At 44.9% G+C, this 19,607-nt stretch overlaps 6 protein-coding genes across 6 annotated transcripts; 2 read left to right on the top strand and 4 right to left on the bottom strand.

Annotated features, from left to right (window-relative positions):
- Nucleotides 1-1,197: 1,197 nt before the first annotated feature.
- FSST1_010390 (uncharacterized protein) lies at nucleotides 1,198-4,023 on the bottom strand (the record flags this gene model as incomplete). The annotated part of the gene is made up of 1 exon (XM_083233416.1): nucleotides 1,198-4,023. The coding sequence occupies one exon, from the start codon at nucleotides 4,021-4,023 to the stop codon at nucleotides 1,198-1,200; it is 2,826 nt and encodes a 941-aa protein (XP_083080086.1).
- A 783-nt stretch (nucleotides 4,024-4,806) lies between these two features.
- Nucleotides 4,807-5,577, bottom strand: FSST1_010391 (bZIP transcription factor; the record flags this gene model as incomplete). The annotated part of the gene is made up of 1 exon (XM_083233418.1): nucleotides 4,807-5,577. One exon carries the CDS (start codon nucleotides 5,575-5,577, stop codon nucleotides 4,807-4,809), a length of 771 nt encoding a protein of 256 aa, XP_083080087.1.
- Nucleotides 5,578-5,904: 327 nt separating this feature from the next.
- FSST1_010392 (SAM-dependent methyltransferase UbiE/COQ5 family protein) lies at nucleotides 5,905-7,005 on the top strand (the record flags this gene model as incomplete). The annotated part of the gene is made up of 5 exons (XM_083233419.1): nucleotides 5,905-6,096; nucleotides 6,148-6,252; nucleotides 6,310-6,652; nucleotides 6,702-6,911; nucleotides 6,965-7,005. The coding sequence occupies 5 exons, from the start codon at nucleotides 5,905-5,907 to the stop codon at nucleotides 7,003-7,005; spliced, it is 891 nt and encodes a 296-aa protein (XP_083080088.1).
- Nucleotides 7,006-8,235: 1,230 nt separating this feature from the next.
- Nucleotides 8,236-14,129, bottom strand: FSST1_010393 (ankyrin repeat-containing domain protein; the record flags this gene model as incomplete). The annotated part of the gene is made up of 10 exons (XM_083233420.1): nucleotides 8,236-8,635; nucleotides 8,692-10,204; nucleotides 10,255-12,411; nucleotides 12,460-12,897; nucleotides 12,947-13,085; nucleotides 13,148-13,375; nucleotides 13,427-13,492; nucleotides 13,555-13,614; nucleotides 13,664-13,898; nucleotides 13,951-14,129. The coding sequence occupies 10 exons, from the start codon at nucleotides 14,127-14,129 to the stop codon at nucleotides 8,236-8,238; spliced, it is 5,415 nt and encodes a 1,804-aa protein (XP_083080089.1).
- A 489-nt stretch (nucleotides 14,130-14,618) lies between these two features.
- FSST1_010394 (uncharacterized protein) lies at nucleotides 14,619-15,503 on the bottom strand (the record flags this gene model as incomplete). Its single annotated transcript, XM_083233421.1, has 1 exon — nucleotides 14,619-15,503. One exon carries the CDS (start codon nucleotides 15,501-15,503, stop codon nucleotides 14,619-14,621), a length of 885 nt encoding a protein of 294 aa, XP_083080090.1.
- A 640-nt stretch (nucleotides 15,504-16,143) lies between these two features.
- FSST1_010395 (uncharacterized protein) lies at nucleotides 16,144-19,505 on the top strand (the record flags this gene model as incomplete). Its single annotated transcript, XM_083233422.1, has 8 exons — nucleotides 16,144-17,425; nucleotides 17,499-17,668; nucleotides 17,720-17,776; nucleotides 17,826-17,894; nucleotides 17,943-18,128; nucleotides 18,191-18,745; nucleotides 18,801-18,899; nucleotides 18,990-19,505. 8 exons carry the CDS (start codon nucleotides 16,144-16,146, stop codon nucleotides 19,503-19,505), a joined length of 2,934 nt encoding a protein of 977 aa, XP_083080091.1.
- Between the last annotated feature and the right edge of the window lie 102 nt (nucleotides 19,506-19,607).

Here is a 19,607-nt window from a genome sequence, read left to right on the forward strand (position 1 = left end):
CGGCTATCTTTTCTAATATGGAATAAATGTCTGACCATTTTAATGATTAGTGAAGAGTCTATTGGATGGCTGCAGAACTATATACGCGAGATCTCTTTTCGACAGCTTTTTAGACTTCATCAATAAAATAGAGAGGTAGCCAGAAGACAGAAGACAGTAATTAAGTTTCTACCCAGTCAGCATTTTATCACAGTTTTTCCGCCATATATTATCATGCCGAATGCTTGCACTGAAATTGAAGACTTCGCATCAGAAATGGCTTGTCACATGCTATCGACAGAAACATATATCAAGCCATTGCCGCCTCTTCAGAAGTGGCGGGCTGCATGTATGCACATCCATCACATGTTTAATGTGACCAAGAGCAGTATCTGAAATCACATTCCAATTGGAGGCTTTTCGTCAGCTAGCCACTTTAAAATAACGAGATTCTAGACTGCTTTGTCTCACGTTTAGTCACTTTTGCAAAGAGATGGTAGGGAGACTTATCATGGGTAATTGTATGAGGGATTAGTATTCTGTCAGTGTTAGCTGTGAAGGGCCTCACGTTTATGATTACGTGATTGCGTCTAGAAATAAGTCCCGGGTAGAATACGTTTATTTCCAATACACATTTGTTTACTGCCTAAGAATTAGTAATAAAAACAAATTACTTTTCCTAACTGAATTGTAATTACTTTGTCATTACTTTCAAATTTCTTTGATGCAAATATATGGCGTTGTTTAAACATTGTTATGAGATGAAAAATAGAGACTGTTTTCACTCCGACGTTCTCAAAATTGATGATTCACCAGAGCGACTCCAGGGCTCAGTCGATTGTTTCTCAAAAATTAGAATTTAAGGCTTGATACTCCAGCAAATCTATTCGTGATAGCCACCTCATTACATTTAATTTAGCATATGGGCGAAAGTTGTCAGTAAGCCTTGTTTTCCTATCTAAAACGTAGGGATTTCTAGCTGTGAACGAGATGATGGCAACTGACGACAGCATCCTCGCTCGGAGTAGCTAGGCCCGCGTTATCTTATCAGCTATCTAATCGTCAGAATTATCTCCGTACGTTATAGCCGGGGTCTCATCCAGCAGCTGTCAGTATACCAGAGGCTTGCCAGACAATAATATTGATCACAATAAATTAAAGCAATATTACCATTATCTAATGGCGAGGTCCTTTCACCACTAATCTAACAACAGTACACTAATTATAATTGCGCCACTTCTGACTCTTGATACAGTCAGAACAATCCCAACAGCCCTTATCACTCCAGCTCAACATTGTACTACCAAACTGCTGCCACTGGATACCCTTCAGTTGGAACCCTGCCAGTGCACATTTACCATACTCCTCAGACCAACCAGATGACATACAATCGGGGTTCGAGTTACAAAGAGCCGCACATCGCTCCTCAGAATCTTGATGAGGAAACTTGGAAGGCGCCTCGTCCCAACCCCAAGGGAAGTAACCTGTATGCTGACAAACCACATTACCATCATCAACCTGTCTGAGCTCACAAACGGCATCCTCGCTTGTGATACTAGGAGCGCAAGTCGCAGTGGGTAGTGAAGTTCGTAGTGACGCGGAATAGTCATCACGTTCGAAGTCGTGGCAGAAACAGAGGTAGCAACTCTGGTCACTCCAGTCTAGTGAACCGTCATCATTACCGGGGGTGAATGAGGAGCTAAAGACTGAGTTGGAAGAGAAGACACATTGTTGGAGGTTTTGATCCCAGGCGGAAGCCTTGCAGCGGCCACCCATCTGATTGCACATAGCTGGACAGTTCTGATACATGTTGATGTTGAGTAGTTGCCAGGCATATTCACCATCTTTAAGTGTGAAACTCTTTCTCATGGTTCCGGCTTTGTTGCACTGAGAGTACTCGTAGTTATTTTGATCAAATTGGCATCCATCGGATAGGGCGAGCGTGCATTCAGGCATGGATGAATAGGTGGTGGTTGGGGCGTAAGACGAAATGAAAGTTGTAAGAGGCTCAGTGCGAGTTGGGGTCATTGTAGTCTGCTCGACGGTCTGTTGTGCAGTACTGGGAGCTTGGCTCGTAGTTTCATCCTTGGCTGAACAGTCATTAGAGCAAGACCAGCAACCCTTGGAACTCCATGGGAGAACGTAAGCAAAGGGGTTTTGGTCTTGAGCCTCTTGGAACTCGCTGCTCGCAAGAGCGGTGTCGGTAAAGATACACCTCTTTCGCGCGTAATCATAGGCCGAGGCAGAGCAATCCTTGAGTGTGAAACAGATGGTCGCGCACTGTTCTGAGGTTGTCTGCATGGTAGCCTTGTCAAAGTCGTTGTTGGCATAAGGCTGGAGATCAACAGAGCCAAGGTTACCGATCTTCTCGCAAACAAGGTCTGAAGATGGAGAGCTCCGTAGATGACAGTGAGGGCAGGCGGTTGCGATGGAGGGAGTAGCAGAGGTGGTGATGTCCGGAATAGGGGCTGTTGATGGCGCAACAGAAGTTGTCTCGACATCCGCTGGATTCCTAATATCACAATCCTGACACTCGAAGCAATCAAAGTCATTCCACATCAAAGAATACTGCGCATTAAGATTGATACCAGCCATGCCAAGTGTATCAGACAGGAACCGGCAGGAACTGGGTTGGTTAGAGTTATCCCATGCAAAAGCCTTGCAAGCAGAACCTTCTTTCTTGCATAGCAGGGCACAGTCTTCAATGGACTTTTGTCGAGGGTTGCTTTCTGTTGTGCGACCCCATGTACCAGACTTTGCTCTACCAAATGCCCAGCAGGCTCGAGGGGCGGTAGGTCGTTCGTTCTCTGACTCTTGTGGGATGCCGGGTAGGGACACTAGCTGTGTTACTTCTGGCTTGATGGGTGTGCAGTAGCCGGGAGGTGGGGCTCCAACGGGGCAGACGCGTGAGCCAGTTGGTAGAGAACTGGCAGTGGACAGATAACTTGCTGTGGCAGGGTTCAAAGTAAGAGTGGGAACATGACTCTCTGACTCAGTTGATGGGTTATGAGAGACAGGCTCAGAGGCGGTCGATGGGCCTTGGGTAGCAGGCTGAGAGGCAGTTGATGGGCCCTGAGTGGCAGGCTCGGATGCAGTTGATACTCCAGCTGTATGCACGTTGGTCTGAGTCTCAGCAGAACTTTGAGTCTGAGGCTCAGACTCAGTTGATGGACTGAGAGTGTTGACATCGGAGTTGGTGAAGGAGCCAGATGTCGGGTGCGCAGCATCCGAAGTGAAGACCTGAGACTCGGTGGAAGGCTCGGTCTCTGTTGATGGTCTATCGGTGTTTGCAGCACTGCTTGATCCCTCCGCTGCGGTAGATACGACCAGTGAAGCACTTGTAGTAGCGGCACTACCTTCATTGCCAAAGCCAATCGCAACATCATCGATCGTCTCAGGAGTAACCTGGTTGGACATAAAGATGGAGTCAACGTAGATACCTGCAATCCCACCAACCGCGCAGTTCACTGCAATGGAGAAAGCACCCTCAGTGTTGGGAACATCGGTTTGTTCAAGAACAGTGTTCCAGTCCATGGCAGCTCCAATGCTCAGAATCGTTGACGTGTAGAAGACATGGCCAGCAATGGAAGCGCTAAGCGTGCAGACATTAATACTGCTAGCGGTGATGACAGCATAGAAGAACCGAATGGTGTACTTCTTCTTGGTGTCGAGGGAGTCGAGCTGCTGAGAGATACTGACGATGTTGCCAATGGCTCGCTTGCGGCTAGGAGATTGGTTCGATGCTTTCATCTCGACACAGCCCTTTTCTTTGCTGTTGTCGCCGGTATAGCCCTTGTTCTCAACAATTTGGCCATCGCCTTCGACGGTGTAGCTGGGGATGTTGCTTGGGTTGGTCGGGTCTCTGACGGCAAAGTTTCCGTTACCAATGACGTTCTTGACTACGAGGGGTCCCTTTGTCTCGGACGTCGCTGGGGCGGTTGTCGTTCCTGTTGCGGAGGTAACATGAGGCTTGCATGGGCCGGCGAGGGCAACATCGAAGTTGCCCAAGATAGCCAAGGCCGTTAAAGCAAAGACGGAACGCATAACGAGTGTAGTAGCCGGTACAGGCGTTGAACGATGTGGCGAGAAAATCGAGAAACGTGGGCACTGGGAACGGCATATCGGCTGTTTATGAGGATGTCTTGGACCCCTAATTCTACAAAGGAATTTCCGAAGAGAGTGGTCGAGACCTTTATTCTCACGCTATAGTGGAACTATTGACTTGAAGTCTCGATCGGTGTCTCGTACTTTTTTGGCGTCTGTGAAACTAAAGTGGTTAGACTGCTCTCAGCTTTCATGTCGTTGCATACCCAATATCTGTTCAGTATAAAATGGAAATTGTCATGATATTTACAAAAGCAAAGCCAACATGAGCCTAATATTTGCCAGAAGAGATCATTTCATTTCATTCTTGCCTTCCTTCATCTTTTTCTTTCTTTTTCACAACTATGAACCATGAGAAAAATGACCCCTGACTTCAGCTTGACACTAGTGAATTTACCCCTGCCCACCACAGATCCGTCAAAGGCTAGAAGCCTAGCGCAAGTGACTATTTAATCTTTCAAATATGTTTACCGTAGATACAAGCCACAGACCGTATTTGGACAAGCAAGCTGAATTAGCATAATGAACACAGGCAATTTCCACATGACCGTAAATTCTCGATCAGTAAACATCTCATCATCAACCACCAGCCATCGCAACGGCGCCGTCGCATGATCTTACTATATAGGTATGCCCCAGCGTTGGGGGAAATTCATTACGAACCACTCCATAGGCCATCTTGAGTATCTGATCCTCATATAATTGCTGCACCGCTTTATCCACTCATGAATTACATTGAACGTATGAGATTGATGTGCAGACTTGGGGTCCCGAAACCTCAGCCTTCACCAAGCAGCAGCTCATCTTGAAATGGCAGGAAATAAGCTGTGGGAGTGGAAATGAATTTTGGTGTAGATTAGTTTCGTCTCTGAATACAGTGGCATTATGTTGGGCGATGAGGATGTAGGCTTCGCAGCAGAGTCTCGTTAGCTCACTGCTTAATTCTGTTCCAATTGGTGGAATCGAAGGCGTCGGGATTGAAGGTGAGCAGCATGCGTTGATCGTAGGTGTGTATAGGTTTTGTGGTAAATAGCCACTGATTTGGTAGCTTTGATATGCAAGGGGAGACCCCGACTGAGATAGTGAAGGAAACATGACAGATTCAAGAATTGATAGTGCCAGGTCAGTGGACTCGATGTTCATCCCGGGTAAGTCATCGCCACTTGGGTCGTTTATTTCCCCAGCCTCTTCTGTACCGAAACCGGTAATTGGAAGTAGCAGATCGTCTGTATCAATAATGACTGGTGCTTCCGGGATGTCCATGCTTTCGGATCCTGCTCCGAGCGGCGACGAAGTTCGTCCACTATCCTGTTTCGATGCCTCTTCGAGCTCGGCAACCTGACTTTTCAAAGTTGAGATAGTCCTTTCTGCTTCATTGAGCCTTTCCTCCAGCGTGGTAATGTAGTCTTTTCTTCGAGCACGATGACGACGTTGGTTATTGCGGATGCGATCTCTCGTATGCTCAACGGTTACTCGCTTAGATCTAGGTGTCATGATGAAGTGTTTGAAGTCGATATGTCACCGATGGTGTTGCCATCGTTTGAGAAACGGGGTCTCAAAACGGTGACATATCGATTGGAGATCTTAGTAATCATTCAATACCTGATTGGACGCCCTTTTTTCTAGTGCTGTGATGTGCACCACGATGATGTGAGACAAAGGAATGTAATTGGCACGTGTGATTGATGTTGATGAACGGTGACATATCGGTATTTCTCGATTTTGTCAATATCTAATGTCTATATCTCAAGCAGACGGTAAACACATGAACATCCATCACAAAGAGATAGCGAGGTCCACTACACACCAAAAGTCAACATCATGGACGCGAAAGAAATCTACGAACAAGTTCACAAGCGCTATGGATCAGTCACCAAGAGTAGCACTGGTAAATATGAGCAGACTGTGGCTAAAGCATTTGGTTATACTGAAGAAGAGCTCGCTGGTATCCCCGAGGGGGCAAACCTTGGCTTGAGCTGCGGCAATCCCACAGCTTTGGCAAAACTAAGAGAGGTAGATTGTGAAATAAATTCCGCTCGGATACTCGACTGACTGGTTGCCAAGGGCGAGACTGTGATTGATCTGGGTTCTGGTGCTGGCTTTGATGTTCTAACGGCTGCCAAGAAAGTTGGCCCAGAGGGCAAGGCAATCGGCGTCGACATGAACAAGGTGAGCTCTACTATCATGGAACCTCTTGCGCATGAGTAAAACTGACATTCTTGGGAGAATATGATAGACAAGGCCAATGCGAACAAAGCATCCATGAACGTATCAAACGTCGAGTTCGTCGAAGGAACCATCACATCTGTACCACTGGGGAACGCTACAGCCGATTGTATCATCAGTAACTGCGTCATCAACCTTGTTCCTGCTTCTCAGAAACAAATCGTTTTTAACGAGATGTTCAGACTCCTCAAGCCAGGGGGACGTGTTGCTGTCAGTGATATACTAGCCCGCAAAGAATCTACCGACCAGATCAGAAACAATATTGCTCTATACGTTGGATGCATCTCTGGTGCTAGTCCTGTCGATGATTATGAAGCATTTCTGAAGAATGCGGGATTCAAAGGTGAGTCGAACGGTAGAAGAGGCAGTTAAGTCGAGCTGACTATTGGAAGATGTTCTTATCGTCGACACTAAAAGTGACCTGAACATCTACTTTACTGCCCACGAGAATGAGGGTTCGTACTGTGGCAATGAATGGACAGACTCGGCTTGTGGAGATGGTTTTTCCAGATGTGATCCACAGAATGTGCTTGAAGGATTGGGTAATTGTCAATATGTACTTAGTGACATTCTAGGGATCACTGACTTGAATGAGTGGGCAGGTAAGTGTACTCATCTCGCCGTTTGAACATAGAAACTAACCAAACATGCACAGGCTCATTTCAGGTGTATGCTGTTAAGCCTAGGTCGACATAATTTGACGGCGGAGTTTTGTAAACATATTTATGGTATAACGCTAATACCCCCAGTTAAAGATACAGTTAAAGATACTTTATTACTCTCTGGTAGATTAAGATAATAGATCTGTATATAATCTAGATTAATTGCATAAATTTAGCCTCTAGATTTAGCCTTACTTTAATTTAATATTATAAATTACTTTAATAAAACCTTAAATTAACCTTTAATTCTATCCTATTTTCTAATTACCTCTATATATAATATCTTTATAGTTTTATATTAATAACTTTAACCTTTTAATTAAAGATATTAATAATATAAGTAATCTGCCTTATTAAGTAAATTAGTTATTATTAAATATACCTTATATTTATAGCTATAAAAAAATCTTTTTTTTTAGCCTTTAGTTTTTTACTTAATTTTAGCTTATTATATAGCCTTATTAAAGTATTTAGCTCTTTATAATAATAATATCTTTTAGCCTCTTTTTCTTCATTAGACTTTTCTTTTTTAAATAAAAGAATTTAATAATTAAAAGTAGCTAGCTTAATAATATTATTATAATTAAAAAGGTTAAAATCCTAGCTTATTAAAAAGGCCTTTTTTATAAGACTAGAATTCTTTAATAATAATATTATAATAGCCTTAATAGCCTTAGACTTAAGGTTATAATTATTATTATAATAAAAGTTTATTTTTTCTATTAAGCTTTAATAGTATATATAATCTAATTAAATAATTAAGGAATAAATATATTATATTTATAATATAATTAATATTATAAATTAAAAAGAAAAAGGATTATAATTAATTAATTATATAAATTATAATAAATTAATAATTATAAAAGAAAGAAATAGCTATTATATATATAATTTAAAAGCTTTTTCTATATAATCTTTATTATAGAGTTTAATTATTATTTTAATATAATATATATTCTTAATAGAAAATTTAATTATTAAGAGAATTTTATTTTAAAATAATAAGTTTTTTATTTATATAAATATTTTATTAAATATTAAAATTATTAAGAGGCTTAGACTTATATTTACTTATATTTACTAGTAAAGTATAGAAATTAATAAATAAATAATGCTAATATAAAATCCCTAGCATCTTGCCTTTCTTAATACCTTCCAGAAATTAAAGGTATAGTCATCACTCAAGTATAAGTCAAGTTTGCAGTTAAGACATATGTGAAGACTTGACTGGGTATGTTACATGATTCACTTGCACATGCAACTATTTTGCAAAATCCTCATCATGTAGATCCTCGCCATTCGAATCATCGTCTCCAAAGTCGTCGAAAGGGGTCTCTGCATCAAGGTCCAACGTTATATCACCATCTGCTTCTCCGTCACCATCTCCGATATCAATAACACTGACCTCCTCTTCCTCAGGCTCATCGTGTTCGATCCATTCACCGCCACACGCAGTGAACGATGAATGAGCAGGATGTACCTTGAGAGCAGACATATGACACTTGTGACACAAATGGTAGTCGGAGCATAGTAAGCACTGGTAATAAATCCCGTAGACGTCAAGCAGGCAGCAGTCACAGAACTTTGCGCCATTGAGTTCATTACCCCGTTTCTTAGAGCGAACGTCGCCATCTGACATTCTGCCCATTACTGATATAACACTAGTATAGCAAGGATAATTAGTACACATGTCTACAGTTGATACAATTTCACTCACCTATCAGCATGGTAATAATATGCCACTTCTTGAACCGTCCAGTCTTGGTTCACTCCTTTCCCTTTGATATCAGGGTCAGCGCCATTCTCCAAAAGAAATGACACTACATCAATGATCGAGATACGTTCATTCTCATGTCGATACCAAATACGAGAAGCACGGATAGCCCACAAGAGTGGTGTCCACCCATCGTTGTCTCTGACGTTGATATCAACGCCGGCTCGCTCAGATCGCTCAAACACTACCTGTACAAGTCCAATGTTTCCACTCATGACAGCATAGTGCAAGGGCACTCGGCCGATTAAATCACGAGAAGAAAAATCAGAATCTGGCAAGTTCAATGCGTTGAGGACATCCAAGGAGTTATAACAGGCCAGATGGACTGGTTTGCGATCCAGGGAGTCATGGTCTGCAGGAGACGCATTTGAGTCCAGCAGTAGTTGGATTACGTCTGCAGGGCTTCCCAAACATGCAGAGATAAGTGGATATCGGAATATACCGCTCGGAATTCCCGGGTCGGCGCCATTGAAAAGAAGTAGAGCGATCACATCGCTCGCTAGACCATTACGCGAGGCACTTCGCCATCTGAGCGTCGCCGCAACCAGTGGAGTTCCGTAAAGCCATTCACAGCATGGGTTGACTTCCGCTTTGCAGCTGATCAACGATCGAACCATAAACAGTGAGCCCTTTATACAGGCCTCATGTAACGGCGTCAGTATCGTATTTGATAATGCAAGACCCCGATTCACAAGAGTTGGCTGCTTTCTGATCATATAAGAGAAGATGTCGTCGAGCTGAGCTCTGATAGCAAGCATCAGCGGTGTATCCTCGGAGTCGTTGAGGACGTCTAGCTTTGCACCGGAATTGACAATACGTCTTACAGTCTCTAGAACTGTGTAGTCGTTAATCCGATGAAGTGCCGTATTCTGTTTGTTGTCTCTGGCTGCCACATCGGGGTTGTACTCCAGGATCTTGCAGACCATGCCGCTTTCTGCATTATGCTTAACACCGAGCATCAAAAGTGACTCGCCATCCTCGTTAACAGTGTTCACATCGGCGCCAGCTTCGAGTAGAGCCCCCACAACATTGGTGGATCCGTTGACCACCGCTAAGCATAACTCCTGTCGGGTACTTTCTGTATTTAGGTCAAGCGTGTCTCTGCACTGTTCAAGTATTATTTGAACACTTTCCAGATTGTTCGAAAACATGGCAAGTTCTAGCGGTGTTTTTGAATCTGAATTAGTCTTCGTGATGTCAGCGCCATGCCGGAGAAGAACGCGGACCACTGCAGGATACGGGATAGCTTCATGTAGTGGTGTCGTGTCTCTATAGTGATACGTCAAATTTACAATGGCGCCTCTGTCAACAAGCCATTGTACCACGTCTGGGTCACCACTATCAGCCGCAGCACCGATGGCAGGCACACCATCTGAGTCGCAGGCATTAGGGTCTGCTCCCAGTCCAAGAAGATACTGTACAATTGCAGGCTTCTTCCAGTCCACAGCTGTATGCACTACTTGCTGTTAGTATTTGTAAGTTTATCTCAGCTTGGTAAAAACAAACTCGGTGTCCGTGACCATCCGGCATCCGGCGGCATTTCACGTTTGTCGATAGCGGCCTTGCATTCGACCAGCAGTTTGACCATATCAAGGTCATTCTCAAAAACTGCCTGGATGAGAGGTGTACGAGCGCCGTTGGCGGTCAGATCTGGGTCAGCGCCATGTTGCAGCAGCAGCTTGCAAAGGTCAATTCTTCCGTTCTCTATTGCTGTTTTTAGGGCAGTTTTGCCGCTCGAAGGGGTATTATTAGGACTGAACCCGTGATGAAGAATAAGCTCAAGGCATTTGTAGTTTCCATCATCGACGGCTACGTCCACGGGGTGGTTCTCTGGATCAATGACCAAGTATTCATGATAATCTCGAAATGAAAGGATGACCTTGGCTGCAGCAAAAGATCCAAATAGCATAGCGGTGTCCAAAGGCATATCTCCATTCTTGCCTATTTTGTGGACCATAGCGCCATTTTCAAGCAACAGTTGAATGATTTTGTCAGAGGACCACGCTATGGCGGTATTGAAAACATCCTTTCCGCTGTTATTTTCATATGTCAGGAGTGCACCTGCATCGATAAGTAACTTGGTACATTCGCAACGTGAGTTACTCGCCGTGGCATGAAGGTAGCTGTTATTGTCTGGTGTGATTCCTTTTGGCGTGTTTGGATTTACACCGAGGTCCAGCAGCTTAATCACGGCATCTTTCATGCCTGCCATGGCGGATCGGTACATTGGCATTACAAGCCATTGGAGTGGATCGGATTCATCTTGGTCTTGTCGAGTTTTGTTGTCGACGACTTGCACTTCGACGGGCGAATCCTCCATGGAATGGTCCCTTTGCAGATCTTCTTTAGCCTCGTAACTACTCCTCTGTTGTCCTGTTTCAATCTTCTGCACAGAACCATGGTCAAAGGTTGCAGGGAGGAGGTTGACCAGTTCCAATACCGCTTCTTCATTACCCAAATCACAAACCGCTGCCGCAGCTTCGTGTATCGCATGGTTGGAAAGGCTCAGAACAAATAGCTTTGAATTCATCAAAAGTCGAATTAGAGAAACATGACTTGCTCTGCAAGCCTCGATCAGAGCCTGGTTGAGTAGCGTTTCTTCATTCGAATGACCCTCTAAAAGCGCCTTGACAACTGTTATCAGGCCGAGATGGGAGGCCATAGGAAGGGGCCGGATGTGGTCCGGAAGAGGATTGAGGCGCCTGGTAGGGATTTCAACGAGGGCGTTAGCCCAACTTTGAAATATCGGCTCGTCCTTGAAGAGGCTTAGCACTAAGTCTTCTGATCCATCAACTAATTGTGAATGTTTGGACCAGAACTCGATGGCATATGGAAGCAAGCAAGCCCAGTCTTCGGTACCTGTAGTCGTGTCTTTCAAGTGGTCGATGCATGTGCGTAGAATCACCTCGTGGCAGACAACCTCAGTTACAGAGTACCACGCCGTTTTGTCGGAATTCAACTGCTCACAGAGCCACGAACGGGTGTCGGGATGTCGAAATCGAGTCTCTCCATTCAACAACATGAAAAAACCGCCGAACGTGTTTTGTATATCAAGTAAAGTAGGTGGTAAGGTTTTGCTTCCGTGTGCTCGAATCCACGTAAGATCAGAAACATGCAATAGTTCCTTGGTTCGAAGAGGTCTGTAGCTGGCTAGAAGCCACGCGAGAATTATCTTGGCCCATTCTCTGTGCGATTCTGGGATGCTTTCTAATATTTTGGTAAACATTATTCCTGGCGTCAGAGGGTTTCGAGAAAGTCCAGGGAGATGCTTGATGTGTTCTCTGTCCGATGATAGCCATTTTAGGGTCAATTCACAGAGATGATGATCTTCTGCACATGTGCTGAGTATGGTACGGATTTTATCACGCTGGGTTAACCCGATAAAACTCCAGTATTGATACACAAGTTTTGATGACTCCACGTTGATCGGGAAAGGAGGGAGATTCGTAGTGTAGTATTCCATGGTTTTGACGTTTTCTGGGGGGAAGTCAGACAAAGTAGATTTGATACGAAGGTCTCCGGGGCTGTCTTTCGTGGTGATAATCAATATCTTCACACGAAGTTCATTTCTGAGTAGCAAGTCTTTAATCTCTGAAAGAAACCAAATCGCCGAAGAATCGCACTCATCGAAACATCCGAGGACATGGATGCCAGATCTAAAGCCTGTGCGGGTGTGAGTTCTATAAGCGAAGCTACTTCATTGCGACTCACTTGAATTGTCGTTCAAAAGACCCTCCCATCTACCAAACAGCGGGTTGATGTCCCGGTAGTTGACGCTGGTAATACTTCGTGAATCTCTTGCCACAAAATCTCCACTCTGTAGTCTGTTACATGTAAAACGAGCGAGGAAGCTCCGCAACATTGCTTCGCAATTGTTAAATCGTACATCGTAGGCGTCGAATTTCATGAACAGCAATGGGTGAAAGATGTTCTTCTTGTGCTTGTCAAGGAAAAGGCTCGCATTCTCAGACACTTCCTCTGCTCTCCCAGTGCATCGCATATGCACGATGTAGTCTTTGTTCACCTTTTGTAGGTCCAATAGGTCTGGGTATTGCCAACTGGTGTCGACTTTTCGATATGGGAATACTGGTGAAGCTAGGTTGACGATTTTGCGAAAGGCGATATGCTGCTTGTCAGTAAGATCTCCATCTGTAGATACCGTCAGTCACGGCTTGAGACAATCTAGTAGCCTACTTACTGAGCCAGTCTGAATCTGCAATCTCATTGACTGGATGTGGGCCATCTGTTCCCTCAACGATCAAGTTACTGTGAGAGCTTTCCATCTTTACGACTCGCTCGAAAGGAGTACCCATAGTTGACATGGAAATTGGAAACACCTTTGTAGAACTAGTTAGAACATCGTAGATTAATCTTACTTTGAAATTTTCGCTGCACGAACCTGTTGTCCCGGATCCTGAACTGTAGAAACCACATTGACGAAATTGGCCTGCGTGAGTATCTGAGTCTGGAGGAAACTGTCATTCACTTCGAGTATGGTGTCAGTCAGGCTTCTCGCATAATGTAACGTGCTACCAGGCCAGTCCACAGGCTCTACAGCGAGTAGCCGTAGTACAGCCTCTTGTAGTATGCTTGGATTAGGACATCTGTGCGGATAACCGAAGAAGTACTAGCATAATTAGCAATACTTAAAACGCCTAAATGGACCTGCGGGTCTTACCACAGCACGAGTACATTCAAAAATATCGGCATATTTTTTTCCATGTTTCGAGGCTATCGACAATGCCTATATTTACAGTCAACACCTAGACTAAACGTTTGATCACAAAAGATCTCGGAATGACTCACCGCTTTAACTAGTGTCCCGCCTATATCATGAGAAAAGAAATATAGAGGACGTCTCGCTTCCTATAAAATATGTCAGTAGCTTGGTCGTAGTGACTACAGAATACCTAACCTTGATCTTGGATTTCCGTGAGTGGATAAGAAAATCGAGCAACTCCTCGGCTTCTTCGTAGACACCATCTGGCGTGTAGTATTTTCCACTGTCAATATTCGTGTCATATGTCCAAGTCAATACCCGACCGATACTTTCTCCTACGCCATTTAGGGCTTTTCGTAGGAAGGGTGCACTGATGTCCAGACTAGATCTAGCCGCACTTTGTGCGCTGATGCCATGGACAAAAACAGCACTGAGAAGCCGCCAGCGTTAGTGGCAGTTAAGATATCATCATGATGGCTTACTCATAGATATCATTATCAATCATTGGTTTCGATTCTTCGGCCGTAACAGCATCTCTGACTGGGGACGTCCCTTGGTCTTCGGGCTCAACCCCTGGTTGCCCTTGATTTGGCTGGTCATCGTCGATTGTCTTCGTGTCAAAGGCAGCGGTCTCGTCACCCGTAAACTCGTTCTCAGACATGATCAACAAGATCTCTTCAATTTAGCTGGCCAGGATCAGAATTTCGAGGCAGAGTAGAAAGAAACCACAAACTTGCACACCCAACTCTGTGGGCCAGGTGGATACCCATTGTTCTGTGTCAGAGTCTCATCACAGGTGGAGACGAGGCCTGGTCAGAGTGACAGCCAGGGCTAGGCTGCAGGGTTACTGAGTGGTAAGCGGCAGGCAATGGGAGTGCTGTTGTATCTTATAAGTACACGAAACCTTGAGCTATTTATCGAGTACACTCTGCAGAGGTCATGTTCCTCATTTTTTAGAAATATTTCTACTAGATAGGAATCAAAATATGTTCATCCATTTATGATATTTATAAATATTGCAGAGAGATCAGACAATAATACTAGCCATTAATTCACATCTCGATGGCCTTTCCTCAGCGCCACATCGTCATGATAAAGCCGAGTGTCTATTAATTCACTACTGTAACCCCTGCTGAGCGGTTCCAAAATATCATTTAACGGCGAACGGAGCCTCCACGGCGAATCTCACCTTGCATAAATCATACAATGGAATGCTGGCCAAGTTCTCCGCTTCTTGTGACCTTCCACTTTTCGTCTTTTCTCCTGCTGCTTTGGGATTGAATAGGATAGGATCATCCAAGGGTACCTTGGCAAATTTATTCTCCAATCCAGTGACCCAGTCGACTTCAGCCTCCAAAGTAACGACGGCATTAAAAGCCTCATCGTCTGACCGAAGCAGACGAATCGCAGTCGTTACCGAATCTGGAAGACCCGATTTGCGGCGTGAATTCTCCTGGAAGTTCCAAAATGCCACCGTCGAGTCGCCTGACTTCTTTCCTGTGCCCAGGTTGATACTGCCTGTCATGGTAGTCGCGTCGCTGATATCCCTGGTAATCGTTTTCTCCAGGTTTGCAGTTCCGCCAGCAGATACAAGTGGTATACCTGAAAGACCCAGGTTCAGCTGTACCCCACGCGTAGTTGATTCGGAGTCATTGGTCGGTACCACTGTCCACCGTTCCTCGGGGGCGATGGCTTCGACTGTAGGCGCCTCGCCGTTCTTACTCAGGAACTCTATTCCAACGGAAGCTCGTAAAACCCGTCGAGAGCTCTTCTGAGGGTCGAAGCGGAAGCGAAAGACCATCAGTGTCGCTTTGCCTTCTCCCTCACTAAAGGTTCCGTGGCTGACTGAAAGCAACTCGACCCGTGTATGGATATTGCCATCAGTTCGTTCTATTATATTGCGACGCTCCCAGTCTTCAAGTGAGGCATTTTCGGTGTGAACAGTGTCGTCTTCGCCGACTACCAGATATTCCAACGGCACCTCCAAGTCCAAGAGAGGCTGATCGTCATTCTCGTCGGTCGGATACATATCCATAGGAATATATGAGAAAGGTTGGCACTAGGACTTTGTGAGTAACAATCTTGTAACTTCTAGACTACGAAAGGCGTTTCTAGCCTAGAGACTCCCGGGTCTTATATCTCAACATACCCACTACTCAACAGGTCCTGGGCAGACTAGTCTCTAGACTGAAACGGGTTAAGCGTTACGTCGACAGTTTTATTCTCGGGCTCCAAATGATTTATCTAGCTTCTAGCGAAAGCGCGCATCTAGTATGTTCAGTTAGTCTACATATACTACCAGACGCGGCACTACGACGACTTCTGAAACAGAGGGTTTACGTTCAAAGCGATGGAAGATGCCGGTAATTACCCCGCTGCTGATCAGTATGTTGGACTTGGAGGATACTTCTCTACGTAGATAAGACTTGGTCAGATTAATCCCTGGACATCAAATAATGCAAGGTTCAAAGCGGTTACAGGGCCAATTATCGTAGGCTGTGTGGGTGCGGCTGGAAATTCTTGCACGGGTCCCTTGTCCTACCCGTAAAAGGACTTGATATGGATATTTGTATCAAATTAATCACCTACGAATCATGTCTGACTGAAAGGTCCTTCCCTCAATTCCACAGTTGTAGTTACGCTTGACTTTCTATCGGAGCTCCCCATCAATCAGTATGGATCCTAACAACGTCGACTTGGACAATGACAACGACATCAACATAGACGATGGAGACTTTGAGATCGATTCAGAGCCTGATCTGGATGAGGATCCTATCAAGGCAGTATTCGACCGAGATATTGATGATGCACGCCAATTAACAATTCAACAACGAAAGTCAAATTTGAATGACGCTGGCAAGAAGAAGGAGAAACTGGACTTTATCAATAAAAAGAAACATGAGTGGAAGAAGAATACACAAGACGGCCGAAACTTTCTGCATCATTTGGCCTACTACAACTACAAGCAGGATGTACAGCAAAAACCAAGTATCATCCTTCAATGGCTGATGGTTGGAGCCATTTCCCGCCTATCAGGCCTTGTAGGGTCTTTGGACAACGAGAAGCGAAGTCCTTTGTCCGCCGCGTTATCACGAGGAAATGAGATGTTTGTCCACTCTATGTGCAAGACTCTGCCAGCGGAAACACGCGAGAAGTTTCATAATCCTCTGCTCAAGGAATGCAACGGAGATAGCGAGTCTACGTGTCTCCATGCTGCTACAAGCTGTATTTTTGACAATGGACAAAAGAGACTTGAGTTCTTCAACAACCTTTGCACTTTTGTACCAAAGGAAATGTTTTCCGTCAGAGATAAACTAGGTCGTACGCCTCTTCACCTGGCAGTTGAGTATGATCGATGCTGCACTAGCCAGGTGCAGATTGTCGAACAACTACTGCGCTCCAATCCTAGTGCATTGGAAATGACAATACAGGACCCAAGAAGTCCTAGCCAGACCTTGTCAGCATATCAGTATCACCACTATACTCGAAAAAGAACAGAGAAAAAGATGGCGGAGGGCCAACAGAGATTTGTCGAAAACGTGGGCAGCCAAGACGATAGGATTGGAGCTTCCAAAAAGGTAGATACCTGGGAAGAAAAGAAATCTGATCCAAAGAAGGACTCCAGAAGAGTATCAGCAAGAGGGGAAAAGGCTGGAGCTTCGAAGACGAGTATGGGGCCTCCGCCACCAAGGGATATAAGCGATGCAAATTCGAAGCGAAGAAGCTCAATATCCCAAACTCCGCAAGGAGCGACCACTCCTGTTCGCACACCAATTTTGAACCCAATTCACCGCACCCAAACTGGAACTCAGCCGGATACAGTTAGCAAGTCTGTACAGAAGGCAAGGGAAACTGCAGAGACTGCAAATATGATCAGTAACCTGCTGAAGCTTGAATCATTGCGCAGGCAGAGTCCAGCAAAGGCGGCTGAGGATTTACAGCTACACAATGAGCCAGGTAAGTGGTAGTCCAACAGGACAAGCACAATACGTCGCCATCGGAGACTTGTAGCAACTGACGATTGTGGCAGTCAAGGAATTCTGGTTTGACTTTGGTCCCCCCAAGTCCCTTAGCGAAGAGGAATTTAAGAAACATTTCGATCATTTAAAATTCGACACAGCATTACAATATGTCGCGTTTCCACAGATCTGCACCAAGGACGATAGGGAACACGCAGATGTGAGATATCGTGGAAGAGAGGTAGGAATCAGGCTTAACTTTTGCTTTTAATGATATACCTGACTTATTTAGGATATGGTCTTCTTTTTTGATTGGCTTCGAAACAAGTCTGTTACTAAAATCGTCAAAGTATGACACTCTGGACAATTCCTGGTGCTCTGACTAATACAGAAAACAGGTTTTTGTTGAGGACATGGAACCTCCTTCTCATCGCGATGAAGCCATAGAAAGGTGTTTGAAGTACTTTGTGAGTTTCCAGTCTGACTATTGAAAACACCCGCTGATAGCTATACAGAAGGTCGAAGTGCTCGATTGGAAACGACTGGATCTGGATTCAGTTACACTTTGCGAGATTGGAGCTAATCTACGCGAGATTCATTTGCAATGGAGCGGTAGTAACAATACCCTTCGAGCGTGGTCAGAGCAAGAGGCCCTTCCCTCCCTACCTTCACTGGAGGTGATCCATCTGATTCAGAAAGAGGTATGGTTATGCCAGTATGTTTATTCCAGCCGATGGGTAACCACTAATTCATCTTCACTTAGGGTCTTGAGTCGCCTGAACGAACCTTCAAGAACCTTCAAGCCTTTGAAGAGCGCTTAAATAAGTTTTGGCCAGATGGCACCCCCCGACCCCGCGTGATCCGGCCTAAATCAGGTGGTGGCCGGCCCTTGGCGCGTGTTCGAACAGCAGAGGCGGCGACTCAACATCAGGAGCGGCCAATTGATCCACACAGATGGATCGAATGCATGCAAAACTTTTCGCAATGTTTCAGACAGATCAAAGCCCTCAGGGAAGCCACAGGAGTATCTCCATCGCCTGTGGAGGTGGCTCTTATTGACGATGGAGTCGATATCACTCACCCAGATCTCAACGATATCAAGGATCGGAGAATATTTGGCAAGAGTTTTGACTCTGAAGGCGGGAGCTCCAACAACCGTGTTCCACCATATTGGAGCTCGTCTTCCGGTCACGGTACATTGATGGCGAAATTTATCCACAAAGTTTGTCCCAGCGCCATCATCCATGTCATCAAGCTGGAGACAGTCTGGGCGGCAAATTCTAAGAAAGTTCAAATCAAACCAGAGAGTGCAATCAAGGTACCATCTGTCCCTTCGTATCTTTTGGTTCAACATATGTTCTAACTTCGACCAGGCTATCAACTATGCTGCGGAGAGGGGATCCCAGATTATTTGCATGTCATGGACGATCAAACCTCCAGAGGGAGAATTGAGAAACCGATTCAATGCCGCGGTACAAAACGCGGTTGATAATCACGGCATTCTCATGTTTTGTTCGACTAGTGACCAAGGGAAGTCGGCCGACATTAATTATCCCCATCAGAGCAACCGTCAATGCTTCCGGATTGGTGGTGCTAAAGCCACTGGAACCATGCTCGACACAGTTGGTGACCCTCATGCGGTGGACTTCATCTTTCCAGGGCACGAAGTGGTCATCAGCAGCAGAGAGGATGATAGCTCAGCGCAGAAATTTGAGCCTCACACGGGGAGCTCTGTCGCCAATGCTCTTGCAACAGGTCTAGCAGCACTTGTCATTGAGTGTGTGAGGTTGAGCGTCATATACAACCGAGAATTAGCAAAGCAGGGTCAACAGACTGTCGTCGCATTTGGGTATAGTCCTATTGTTGAAGACGATATCAACAAGATTCGAGAACGCGCACGAATGGAAGACGCATTTCACAGTATTGGCGTTAACCAAAACACAAATCATAAGTATATTGAGGTTTGGAATACGTTTGATGCAGTTGCTACGAACCTAAAGAGAAGTGGTACGGAGTATGAGAAGCTTCGGCATATCGCGACTCTCGCTGAGTATTTCTTGAAGAAGGGTGTCAAGTAAATAGGTCGCATCAGGACTAGTAGCAAGCATATAGCCCAGGTTATAATTCAATGTAAAATAATAACACGAGATACAAGGACGGCAGTAGCGTTCTTCAGTATC

The sequence above is a fragment of the Fusarium sambucinum genome, chromosome III (genome assembly GCF_050947815.1).
Source record: "Fusarium sambucinum isolate potato_lamoka chromosome III, whole genome shotgun sequence".
NCBI classification, from domain to species: Eukaryota; Fungi; Ascomycota; class Sordariomycetes; order Hypocreales; family Nectriaceae; genus Fusarium; species Fusarium sambucinum.